Below are 14197 nucleotides of genomic sequence, written 5' to 3' on the forward strand. Positions count from 1 at the left end.
TGTCACAAATATCATAGCTAAATCCTTACATCTTTGATATGTTTTAATGTGTCTATTATATGTGTCTTAGAATATGTCAACAATACACTATTTCATCAATGGCTTAGCTGATCCTTGTACTTCATTACATCATCATAACTTCAAGCTTTCTCTAGGTACTCTAGTTACATCTTATTGATTGCTGCCTCCTTGTCAATCAACCAATTGATAGTATTTGGATCACTAAAACAATTGTCATTCCTGCAAGTAGCAAGTTTGACATCAATGACAAAACAATGATTGAAAACATTCTTTGCCAGTTCCATCATTCTTATTCAATCATTTCCAACATGCAAGTGTTTTAAGAATAGATATTCCTATCTTGTAGCATATCATATCTCTCCTAGCTTGTCAATGACTTCATATGAGTAGCAATATGAATCCTTAAAGGTTTGGGTTGTTAGCCATATCTTTTGTAAATAAAATTTTGGTGTAATATAACTATCCTTTGTTTTGGCTTTCAGTCTAGTTCTTATCTTGTTGAGTTTTTCTAAGCTTTCCCTTTGCCCACCTATAAGTCACTACCAATGCTAGATTTGACTCTTTTACCATGCAATAGATTGCAAAGCTATTCTTAATCAGACTTTCTGTAATTTATCTTCTCTCAGCATGGAAAATTAGTCCCTAGAACAGAGCCAATTGTTTGCCCACTTATGGTGCCCCAACTTAAAGTTTTAAAGGTTTGAGGTCTTTCAACTAGGTTCAAAGGTTCAAAATTTTCAAAATAGACTATAAATAAAGGAAACAATCATTATGAAGGAAAATAATTTTGGGAGAATTCTACAAATTTGAACTTTAGGTTCAAGAGGTTTAAAAGATAAATAGGGTTCATCCAAGTTCAAATGAGTTCAACTAGGTTTACAGCTTCAAAGTGATTCAATGCTCCTATTAGTTTCAATGGTTTAACATGAAAATCAATTTTTGTGCACACATCTGACAGTTAAAAAATGCAATCGAAAAAGGTTGCTGGTTTTTTGAAAATGAGGTTAACCCACCTTTTTATCTGCCGTAAATATTCCCAAATTTATTTTATAACCATACAAGCATAGATGGGATATTATTGTAATATTTTATTTTATATAACATAATAAAATAATAATTTTAATTAGTTGGAAAGACAACAATTAAAGAGTTCAATTATTTTATCTATTTAAAAAAATTACTCTCAAAGGAAAGAAAGTGGAGGGATAAATCTGATTTTTAATCACAAATTTGGGAAAGGTCTAAAAAAAAAGAATCATCAAGAATTAGTTATCCTTAAAAGTTATAGGGAGGAGGTGGAAACATCTATAAAATGAGGAAGCCTTTCCAAAAAAAAATTCTTTTTCTTTGGATTCTTTTACAACCTTTTAGCTGCAAAAAGGGGTTCCTTTTCTATGTTGACATGAATGAAAGGACAGATAATGTTTATAATTTTTACATTGTTAATATTATCTCTTCTAATTTTAGTGAGACTTTGATGTCATGTAATCACCCATTTATATCTCTCAAATCATAGAGAATGTGTACATGAATAAATTTTAGAATTTTATTTCTACAATAAAACAATACTAGAAGAATGGAAGCCTTCATTAATTTCCAACTTTCTTAATGTTCATGGTTCTATATGGATACACACTATTTTATTTATCTTCAACCATTTTATTATGGTTGGTCATTTTTATTTTACCCATAGTTACAAAAAATTGTTTATTCACCTTTATTACTTTCTGATAAAAATCATATCAACATTTTCATTCATTGCAGATATTTTAAGAGAGACTTGTAACTATCAATTTAGAGGAGAATTAGTAATTGAATGATAACTTATCCAGTTTTTAGTTAATTTTTTCTTCTTTTAAGGCATTTGGAGTCAATTTATTTATCTATTCTTAAAGGCAAAATATATTTATTAAAAAATTTGCAACATGTGGTGAATTGATGGTTTGGGTTCAACCCTATTTGGGGAGTGTTCATTTATGATTCAGTCACAATTATCATTGTTTGGTGAATTGCCATAGATTTATAGCACTAGAAGTATTGAAGATGATGTTGCATGTTGGCATGCACATGGCATGTTGGATTGAAGTAAGGTAATCCACATTTCATTCCTTAGCATCATGGGAATGTTTCAGTATGATCCATTTTAAATTAGTTTTGGCTAACATGGTTGGTGGTATTGATCAATATAAGAAGAGAAATGATTTCGGTTTATTGTCATGGATAATGGATGGATGCATGATGCTTGTATGCACATAATATGTGAAGTGAGTGTGAATCTATCAAGGTAGAATCTATGTGTTGATTTTCATGTGAGTTGGTACAATTGGTAGTAGACTATAATGTCATTTCCTTACTGTAGAGTGTCAATGACATTGACTTGAGTAGTGGGTTCAATTCTCATTCATTATACTTTGGTTATATGCTTGAGTTTATTCAAAGTGATCTTATCCGTATTGGAAATGAGTTATGTTTGTATCTCTAGGTAGTTAGCCCAATTAAAAATGAGCCAACTAGTAGCAAGCCAAATAATAATGAGAAAAACAGTAGCAAGTCACTTGTAAAAGTCACCTTAGCTGGTGTTCATTTCATGAGAATTAGTTTCTTTTTGATTTTTCCTATTTTTTTGTCATGTCCCTTTTTCAAATAATTAAAAATAATAATCTTTGCTAAGGCAGGTAGGCTCAAAAAGGTGAAGTTTCAGAAAAAGGGGCTAATCTTTGGAAACCAATGGAATAATAAATGAAAATTATTATTAAAATATGTTTTATTAACCCCTCTTGTTCATGAGTTAGGATTATGCCCTCTTATAAGGGATTTGGAGGCATTTTGGGCTCATTCCAGAACTTGATTTTTGCTCATTGCTTTGTTGTTCTTCAGAAGCTACCAAACCTGTGGAGAAGGAAACCCAAGGATGGGAGTTTTTAGGTTTTTAGGAAGTCTAAGGATGGGAGTTTAAATCCATTCCATGTGCAAGCTCATGCAAAGTTTTCTCTTGTGCTGAATAGTGCAAATTTGTGAGTTTTCGAGTGTGTTTTTTGTAAGAGTTTGGTGTTTTCGGTTGAGTATTTCATATTAATTTGGGTTGCTTCTATATTTTAGACATTAAGATATTAAAATAGAGATGAATACATGTATTTGGTTGTGGTTATACTTCTGTGATATATTATTAGTATTTTTGTGGTGTTTTCGAGCTATTTTGTGTTATTTTCGGGAGCCTGATGAGCATTGTTTTTGTCCTCCATTTGGGATCTATTGTGTAAATGCTATACAAATATGGAAATTTCATTTGTTAGGCCGTTATGCTGGTGAAATTTCTGTAAAAAATCCACTTACAGATTTATTAATAATATGTGAAGTTGTGAAGTTTTTGGCACTATTTCGGGCATACCCGATTTGGGTTTTATTGAGAAATTGGTAGATCTTTGAAATATTGGTTGTTTGGTTGTTTGATTTTAAAAAGCTAATTAGAGGCTTTAAATATCATATAAAATTATAAATGAGACATTTTAGTGGTATCAGAGCTATGATCTTGCCAGCCTGAGGGTTTGTAGAAGTTTGCATGAAACTAAGTGAAAGAGAAAAGAGATATTCACAGCGAGAAAATAATAAAGAAATTTTGATCAAACCTCTAGTTAAAAGTAAAAGTACAAAATCCAAGGAAGGAAAAATTATGGCTGACCCAGATGAGATGGCAAAGAAATTCTTCCAAGACATCCAGAATACTCAGAAGCAAACAGTGGATAGTTTGGCAGAAACTAGAGAGGCTTTGTGAATATTGACAGAAAAACTGCAAGGAGTTGCATCTACTAATGAGAAAGGGAGCACTTTAGAGGAGCCAAGAAATCTAAAACCCACACCCTCTAAATCAACAAAAACTATTTTCCTGCTTGCAGATGAGCCACCAGATAGAGGTTTTGAGCATGTTATAGAGTTAGAACAGGGTGCCAAACCAGTTATAACAACCCCATACTGCCATCCAAGAGGTTATAAGGAAGAAATTGAAAAAACTATTAAGGAACTCCTAGACATGGGATTCATAAGGCTTAGCTCTAGTCCATTTGCATCATCTGTGGTACTTGTCAAGAAAAAGGATGGTACAATGAGAATGTGTATAGACTACAAGGCTCTAAACAAGAAGACCATAATAAATAGGTATCCCATACCACACATAGATGAACTCATTGATGAGTTACATGGTGCTGTATGCTTCTCAAATATTGACGTAAGATTAGGGTACCATCAAATCCGAATGAGGAGTGAAGATGTGCAAAAGACTGCTTTCAGATGTCACTATGGGCACTTTGAATTTCTTGTTATGCCATTTGGCCTCACTAATGCACCCGCAACATTCCAATCTTGTATGAATAAGGTATTCACCCAGCATCTTCAAAAATTTGTTTTGGTATTTCTTGATGATATCTTGATTTACAATAAAATATGGGAAGAGCATCTAAAGCACATAGACACTATTTTGGGAATCTTGGAGCAGCAATCCTTCTATGCTAAGCTATCTAAATGTGAGTTTAGTTTGATAGAGATCCTATATTTGGGACATATTATAAGTTCTAAAGGAGTATAGGTTGATCAACAAAAAATTTAGGCAATTTTGGATTGGCCTCCACTCACTAATCTTACACAGTTGAGAGGTTTCTTCAGGTTGTGTAGCTACTATAGGAGATATTCCAAGGGATTTTCTCAGCTTGCTGCCCCCTTGATTGATTTGACAAAGAAAGGAGCTTTTGTTTGGATAGAAGAGGCACAAAAAATATTTGATAAGCTTAAGGAGGTAATGAGTTCATGCCCTATGTTTGCAATTTTAGATTTCTCTTTACCTTTTGTTGTTGAATGTGATGCTTTTGGAGAAGGTATAGGGGCTGTCCTAACTCAAAGGGGACATCCAATAGCATTTGAGAGTAGAAAACTAAATCAATCAGAGAAAGGTTACTCCATCTATGATAAAGAAATTTTGGCAATCATGCATGCACTTCATAAATTTAGACAATATTTGGTATGTGGGAGATTCATTGTAAAGACAGAACATAATAGCCTCAGGTTCTTCTTGAACCAAAGGGATTTGAATGATCACCAAAAAAAATGGGTAAGCAAATTGCAAGCTTATGATTTTGATATTGAATACATGAAAGGAAAGAATAATGTGGTTGCTGATGCTCTCTCAAGAAAGCCCACTCTGTGTTCCTTAACATCTATCTCTACTGATTGGAAAGTCTACATAATTTCAGATTATGGTAAAGATTCCTTTGCCACCAAAATTTTGGATAAGTTAGTGGATGATAATAGGTACAAGGTTGTTGATGAATTGATTTATTACAAGAACAAGATCTTCTTAGTGCCATGATCAAAAACTAAGGAGAGGATATCAAGGGCCTTTCATGACACACCTTTGGTTGGTCATCAAGGATACTTCAAGACATATAGGCAAATTTGAGAGCAGTTTTCATAGAAGGGTATGAAGGAGGATGTCCTTAAACACATTAAGGAATGTATGGTGTGCCAACAAAGCAAGAGTGAGAAAATTTTTCCTGCAGGGTTGTTGCAGCCACTTCTTATTCCTGAACAAAAATGGGAGAGTATTTCCATGGAATTCATCACTAGGTTGCCTAAGGTTCAAGGTAAGGATTGCATATATTTGGTGGTAGATAGACTAAGTATGAACATTTCTTTCCTATCACATCTGATTTCAAGGCATCACAAGTGGCCAAATTGTTCTTCAAGAATTTTTTTAGATTACATGGCTTGCCTAGAAACATTGTCAGTGATTGGGACAGTAGATTCCTCAGCTCTTTTTGGAAGGAGCTCTTTCATTTGGCAGGAACTGAACTCACTCCCAGTACTAGCTATCACCCTCAAATAGATGGACAAATAGAGATAGTTAATAAATGGATAGAGGGATATTTGAGGAACTATGTTTCAAATCAACAACATGCTTGGGTGAAATGGTTGCACCTAGGGGAGTATTATTACAATACATCTCATCACATGTCTATTGGTATGCCTCCTTTTTGTGCTCTTTATGGTTATGATGCCCTTTCCTTTTTTGATCTAGTACTTTCAGATAGTAGAGTACCTGAAGCAAGTGATTTCATCAAGCAAAGCCAAGCCATAATAAGATCCCTCAAGGATAATCTACAACATGCATAGAACCAACATAAGTTGTATGCTGATAGGAAAAGGACTGAAAGATCTTTTGAGATGGGAGATTTGGTATTTTTCAGGTTGCAACCATATAAGCAAAGCACCTTGAAGAGGAGTTGGGCAGAGAAGCTCAAGCCAAGGTTCTATGGGCCTTATAAGATCATCAAAAAGGTAGGAGAGGTAGCTTATGAATTGGAGCTCCCACCAAATAGCAAAATACATAATGTTTTCCATGTATCTTGCTTGAAGAAGATTCTAGGCCAGAAAACCATAGTATCTATAGAATTACCACCTCTTGATGATGAAGGGAAATCAGTTTTGATACCAGAAGAGATTTTGGATACAAGAGAAAAGATTCAGAAATAGGAGCATAATACATCATTTGGTCAAATGGAAAGGATTACCACTGGAGGATGCAACTTGGGAAGGAGCACATATTCTTGAGCATTCCAACCTTCATTTATTGAGGACAAGCAATATTTGGGAGGGGAGGACTTGTCATGTCCCCTTTTCAAATAATTAAAAATAATAATCTTTGCTAAGGCAAGCAGGCTCAAAAAGGTGAAGTTTCGGAAAAAGGGGCTAATCTTTGGAAACCAATGGACTAATAAATGAAAATTATTATTAAAATATGTTTAATTAACCCCTCTTGGTCATGAGTTAGGGTTATGCCCTCTTTTAAGGGATTTGGAGGCATTTTGGGCTCATTCCAGAACTTGATTTTTGCTCATTGCTTTGTTGTTCTTCAGAGGCTGCCAAACCTATGGAGAAGGAGACCCAAGGATGAGAGTTTGTAGGTTTTCAAGAAGGCTAAGGATGGGATTTTAAAGCCATTATATGTCCAAGCTCATGTAGAGTTTTCCCTTGTGCTGAATAGTGCAAATTTGTGGGTTTTCGGGTGTGTTTTTTGTAAGAGTTTGGTGTTTTTGGTTGAGTATTTCATATCAGTTTGGGTTTTTGTTGTATTTTAGACATTAAGATGTTAAAATATATTTGAATAAATGTATTTGGTTGTGGCTATACTTCTGTGATATATTATTAGTGTTTTTGTGGTGTTTTCGGGCTATTTTGTGTTATTTTCGGGAGCCCGATGAGCAATGTTTTTGTCCTCCGTTTGGGATCTGTTGTGTAAATGCTATATAGATCTAGAAATGTCATTTTGTAGGAAATTATGATGGTGAATTTTTTGTAAAAATGCCCACTTTCAAATTTATTAATAATATGTGAAGCTGTGAAGTTTTTGGCACTATTTCGGGCATACCCGATTTGGGTTTTATTGAGAAATCGGTGGATCTTTGAAATATTGGTTGTTTGGTTGTTTGATTTTAAAAACCTGATTAGAGGCTTTAAATATCATATAAAATAAAAAAGGGGACATTTCATTTTTTTTTTTACATAAATTTTAGTGTTGTTTGTGTTGGTGTTTATTTGCTTTCATAGTTACATCTATTATTAATGTTTGATGTGGATACAAATAGAATAAAAGTTAATGCTTTTAAAAAAATGTGTTTAGCAACTAAGCATAAGTTTTGGAAGGTTTTGTGGAATAATTTATTTGTACCTCTCAATTTTTTGACATGTTCAACAAAAATTTCCCTTAAGTCAACTCAAATTCTTGCACTTGCCTTCTCATAAAGTACATCAAACTGGATGGTAAGTTTAAATGATTTTATTATTAATAATTTCTTATGCTTAATCACTATAGACATGGAGCCAAGATTAATATTTCATTATGAAATTTATATTCTTTTTCCAACCTAGTGGCTACCACTAGAGTAAAGGATAGACTTCCCCTCAATAAAGTCTTGTTACTTGATTGTATAATTTTAATTTATCTCTCTCTACTACCTATAGACCTAGCCCTTCCGCCTCCAATAATCCTAACATTATTGTTGAGTTGTCCAATACCAAAGATTGTAAATAGTCCTTTTTGTTTTGTTTGGATAAATCACTCCTTGTTATATCCAAAGAAAACTTGGTTAACCCTTAGAAAATTGCTAAGATGAAGAAAGTAGTCAAGAACATGAATGTGGTGCAAACCAAGGTCTTTCATGTTTATGAGGCTTTTGCTTCCTCCTATATTTTTGGATTAGATGAGATGATTGTGAATTCCCCATCCACACCTAAATATTCAAGTCATAATCCTTTTCTAGATTCACCTACCACACCTCCTCACTTCCCTACTATGTCTTTCTAGAGTGTTGAGTTTCATGAAATGGTAGAAACAATTGACAAGTTGTGTGTGTTTTATAATAAACAAAATGAAATTATCAAATTGATGTTATCTCAATTACATATGATCAAAAAGGAAATTAATAGGCTTGAGGCTTTGATAGATGCAAATATGAGAGTTGGAAATCAATCTATGGCAATTCATGATGAGATGAATTTGGCTTTGACTAGCGATCTTGCTAATAGACACAAAATCTAGGATAATATTGAGATTTAGATCAAGGATCTCTGAGTTAGTGTCGCTTGATGAAGAAGAAAAGGAAACCATTTATGATATTATGAACAAGGCATGAAGCTATCCATAAATCCTTTAAGAGGAGCTTGAACACAAGCATGGAAAAAGGAAAAGAAAATGACACTGAGTTTGAATGTGGAAGCTTCAATTGATCTATGCTACACATGCGACAGAATGGAAAAGGCCTCCTTTTTGCATGTGCTAAATGAATTAATTCAATATTATAAACTCATTAAGATCCCCTCTTCTTAAATGGGATCATATAGGTGTGGTTATTTTTAGTTTTATCTATTTGCATCTTTGAGTTCTATTTAGGTCGTTTGTCTTTTGTTGGGTGGTCTCACTTCTTGTGTGTTCTCTTTTCTTCTATCGCTTGACTAATTTGTAAGATTTTGGACACTCGGAGCACTTTATCCAATCAGAATTTTCAGAATAGTATTTTTCTTTTAAATAATTGTAATTTTATTTATTCTATTTTTAAAAATAATTATTATTAAAAAATCCCTATAAAATTAGTTTATAAAATATGATTTTGTTTAAAATTCTTACCAAAAAAAACATGCAGCATATTTTATTTATTAACACAACACAATGCTCTTCATGAGATAATACATTTGAATTAAAAAGACAAGTTTTACCCTTGCTTTTAAACAGTTTACACTACTCACTCCTTCATTAACACCAAACTGAAATCTCTGAAGCTATGTGTTGCTCTAGCATTGTGGGAGGCCATTTGGAGGACCCGTCAAACTTTCTTGCTCAGTGGGACCGTTCTTCACTATTAACGCCATGTTCAACCCCCATGTTACATGATCATCAAAGTGACAATGCACGAACCAGACACCTGCACACGCAAACAATCATTTTAGCCCACCATACATACATTCAAAATCTTCAATTCCAAGCCATATTTCATGTCCAGAACAGTGACAGAAATTCATGTTTTTCTATTTCTTACCCGGATTGCTAGCTTTGAATCTGAGAGCAGTCCATCCATTGACAGGAACCCCGACAGTATTCCGTTGAGGAGGATCTTTCACATTGAAAGAGCTCTGATTAGCTTCAACATAATTACCAAACCCCTCTCCCACCACATAGAAATCATACCCATGAATATGCATTGGATGGTTGTCTTCCTGGAAGATACTGGTTCCCTGGAACACAATCTGAACTGTGGCATTATATTCAATCACTTTCACTCTTGTGCCCATAACAGGCGCCCACAGAGATTCGTCTACATCGCCAGTGTAATCATACTCAACTGGTGGATTTGAAGGAAAGTCTGTGGTATAAACTCCATCAATGCCGGAGTAATAGGCTTGCAGAATGTCGATGTCTGGCAGCACAAAAGACATGTTGTTCATACTGGCAGCCAATCTTCTGGTGTTAGGGGCAGTACAGTTACTGGATGCATTATATCCAGTTGGACAGGGACTTAAACCAAGTCCTACGGTTATGATACTACTGTCACTTATGTCTGTGGGAACATCCACAGGATGTTCCTCTGAAGCCAAGCTTCGTAGGGATTTGGTAAAGTTGGTCACTGTTTCGGTGTCGTTGAATAGTGGAAGGACTGGAAGGATTGGAGCAATAGATGCATTATAACCCACGTACTCTAAAATGGCGGTTGTTGTGGTGTCATTAATAAATGCTTCGGCTTGAGTAGTGTATAGCTTGGCTGCCACATAGTATTGGGCTGCAGATTGATTGGTTGTGAGAAGCACATCTACGGTCTGACCAGATGTTAAAAAGAGAATGTCTGTTGGGTATTGCTTCGTGTAGGAGGCATCCGCAGATACCACTGTGAGATTGTGTGATGCGATCTTGAAAAAGAGATGATTATTGACTGCAGCATTGACGATTCGGAGAAGATAGGTTTTGGCCTTTTGTATAAGGAACCTTCTTGTTCCTGCAATCACAAAATTAAATTTCTCACAAAGTTTTCTGTGCTGAGTTTGTTTAGTTAGAACTGAAAGTGGGTGTCCCTCATTTATACTCATTTTTGGATCAAAATGTGTAGAACTAATTATTTTTGTGTTCTAGAGGCTTTACCTGAGGATGAGCAGTTATAGAGATCTCCTGGCTCTCCATTTATAGTGAAACCATCTGAAAAAGCTGGCGCACCTCCATTCTCACTCATTGTCTCTTCGACTTCGTTAGCATCAGTGTTCCACCACTCCCCTGTTCATTTTTATCATTAATTTTCCAGTAGCTAGAGTTAGTACGAATTGCCATTACAGTCCAGCATGAACCAACAATGGACAAGCCTAAAAGATGGAAAGCTGAATCAATCGAAGTAAGCACATTCCTTATTGAAATAATAGCAGATTGTTTGGCAAATGCTCTCAGATATCAGAGGGGCTATTTTTTGGACAACACAAAAGATCACTTAGGGTTTTTAGAGAGTTGTTCTCCTTAGCTGTTGACCTATTTTATAGTCGTTGATACTGATTGCAACGTACTAATCCTTTTGATTGATAAATAAAGCAATAATACACTCTAACTACAATACTGCTAAAATGAAATGCCTATGATAAGATATAAATTGACCTTCATTAATTTTCTATGATGTAAGTAATTATAATTATATGTTACTATGAAATAGTGTAAAGCAAACGGAAAAAAGTTGTATTTTCAAGGATGTAGATGAATATTTTTTTAATGCTGTCTATATATGGATTTGAATTTTTATGGCGATATTCTTGTTATTAAAATTTCACAATGAATTGTTATTATTTCTAAATTGAATATATAAATTTGAGTAATGAAAATTTATCTTTTATCTTATAGATCTAATCTTATTGATAGTAAGTTCTTATTCTGTAGATCATAAAATCTCTACTTCTTACTAGTTATTAAGGACTCACAACATTTATAATAACTTACTTAAATTAAATCACAATAAAATGATTTTCTTTGGCCATCTCATAGAAGAACTTTTCAATTACATGTTAAGCACTCGCAGATAGTAAGCAAGTATAGAGATAACTAATATTATTTTTGAAATAAGATCATTGTTGGTCAATAATTTCTAATACTATTAGACTAGTCTATAAAAAAACTATCAAAGTATTATTCCATTGTAATAATTATGCAAACTATGCATCATATTAGTTTGTGCTGAAAATAAATAGATTGGAGTCAACTAAATTTGAGGTAAAAAATTTAAAACTCAAAAATAGCTCAATAAGTATTGGATTAAAAAGTTTAGTATAGAAAATAAAATTTTAAAATGTAAAAAATATCAAATGTACAGAATATTCATAAGAATATACTAAAACTCAAAAATAGCTCAATAAGTGTTGGATTAAAAAGTTTAATATAGAAAATAAAATTTTAAAATGTAATAAATATCAAATTTACACAATAGTCATAAGAATATACTAAATAAGACAATTTTGATAATAACAAGAAGTGAAATAAATAAATTTTGTAAAAATAAAATATAGAACTAAATGAATACTTATTTCATCACTAAAACTAAAATTTTATATTAAAAAAGATTAATAGACACATCGGATTTTGTTTAAATTTATAATGTCAATTACCTAGCACTAGAGGGATCTCAGCATAGGGTTGAGGAAAAGGATAAGAGCTGCCCATCTTTGGAAGGATGACCATTGCTCCATGAACTGTTGCACGGAGCCATGCCACATGGGCATGCCACCACAATGTTCCTTCCTGATCAATAATTGTGAATGTGTAAGTAAATTGGCCGCCTGGTTGGATGGGACACTGTGTAATGTACCCTGGCCCATCAGCCCATGAGTTGCGAATCTGCCTTATTCCATGCCTGAAAAAGCAAATTACTGTTAATGGGTTTTTGCATTATCAATGGAATAATATATAGTTAATTATCAGTACTTATACTGATAATTATCAGTATATTATCAATGGAATAATATATAGCAGTGGAATAATGAAAATTATCAGTGTATTATCAATGGAATAATGATAATTATCAGTATATTATCAATGGAATAATGAAAACCAGATTAAAAAGAGGTAGAATATTTACCAGTGGATGGTAGCATTGTATTGGGCGCTGTTAATAACAGTGATATTGAGTGTATCACCATTTCGGGCATACACGGTTGGACCAGGGAGCTGTCCATTCACTGTGACTATGGTATAATTCTTACAAAACCGAGTAATATTTGTCTTTTGAATCTGTGGGAATCAACAAAAACAGATTCGTTTTTCTGTGTTATAACTCTTGCATAGGAGTATGTGTTGGTGTATCCCTAGATTTTCTTTATAATCAACCTACGAAACAGCTGAGTTATAGCCATATATATATAATATTATAAAGTACCACACACCAGGAAAGAAAGGAAAAAAATATATGATACTACGCGCCAATTCTATTAAATACCATTTGATCTCACAATAACGATAAGCCAAAACATCAATCATAGAGTTTTATATTGTGGCACTTGCATGATAGATTAAATTGAGCAAATATCTACGTCTAGTAATCTTTCTGTTCATGACAAAAACACAATCATATTAAAATCTACTTACAACAAATGTCTGAGTAATCAATTCTGCCGATGAGAGAGAATTAAATGAGACAATGAATGCAAACAGCAGCACCATGAGGGAACTTTTTGACATTATCAAGATATTGAAAGAATACAGTCTTTCAGTATTGAAACTTAGTTTGTAGACTGTACTTTGCATAGCATGAGGGTGCTTGTGTAGTGGTATATATAGGGCCAAGAAGCATAACTAGTTCAGGATTAATTATCACGTGGCTGAATAGGCGAAACCCTAAGAGTTCAAATCACATGGGAGAAGGCAATAATGTAGATTTTTTTTACTATGGGTGATTATATTTGTTTGTTGTCCACGTGAAATAAGAGGCTGCCTGTCTATTTATTTGTGTTTTATTATGGAGATTCAATGGGACCTCGACGGCTTTTGTTTTCTTCGTTGTAGTTTTGCAATTGTATTGCAATAAAGGCATTGCTTGTCTATTAACTGTGGGGCTGATTAACAACATTTTAAAATTATTAGATTCACAAAGTTGGCTCTTGTTTAAGATAAGTGTTGGACAAACATGATGTGCATGTTATTGACATATATAGTTTTCTCACATTTGTTTAATTCTACGACGTTTTAAACGCAGATTATCTATTCCTACAATGGAGAAAGAAATGAAACGCCAATATCGTGCTGAGAAGCGTGATGATAATTTATATAAAATTCATCTTTTTAAATTGAATTTATTCTAATAAATTTTTGTAAGGAAAGATATATTAAATAGTATTTATTATTTTTGGTTTTGATTTTGATTTGTTAAGGTGATTAATTTAAAAGTTATAAATTATGTTTGTTGTAAATTTGGTTGAATTGATATTTAAGTACAATCTAGTTATTATATTTTTTAATTTATTGTATATTTTTAATAATGGAGGTGCTATTACAACTAGACAACTTGCCACAACAACCTAAACTAGCATATAAATAACTCTTCCCACAAAATTATAAAAAACAATATCCAAAATTCTAACAAAGCTAAGAATACTCAATTTGAGAGGAAAAATTAAATTG

General features: G+C 33.3%; 1 protein-coding gene across 1 annotated transcript; it reads right to left on the reverse strand.

Moving 5' to 3' along the window:
• Nucleotides 1-9242: 9242 nt before the first annotated feature.
• Nucleotides 9243-13267, reverse strand: LOC149540337 (laccase-12-like). The gene is made up of 6 exons (XM_089799553.1): nt 13166-13267; nt 12660-12811; nt 12190-12434; nt 10694-10822; nt 9600-10550; nt 9243-9485 (listed from the first exon to the last, which is right to left on the reverse strand). The coding sequence occupies exons 1-6, from the start codon at nt 13256-13258 to the stop codon at nt 9355-9357; spliced, it is 1701 nt and encodes a 566-aa protein (XP_089655679.1). The 5' UTR covers nt 13259-13267; the 3' UTR covers nt 9243-9354.
• Between the last annotated feature and the right edge of the window lie 930 nt (nt 13268-14197).

This window comes from Cupressus sempervirens, chromosome 9 (genome assembly GCF_028749045.1).
Source record: "Cupressus sempervirens isolate cs-2001-9-10 chromosome 9, ASM2874904v1, whole genome shotgun sequence".
Taxonomy (NCBI): domain Eukaryota; kingdom Viridiplantae; phylum Streptophyta; class Pinopsida; order Cupressales; family Cupressaceae; genus Cupressus; species Cupressus sempervirens.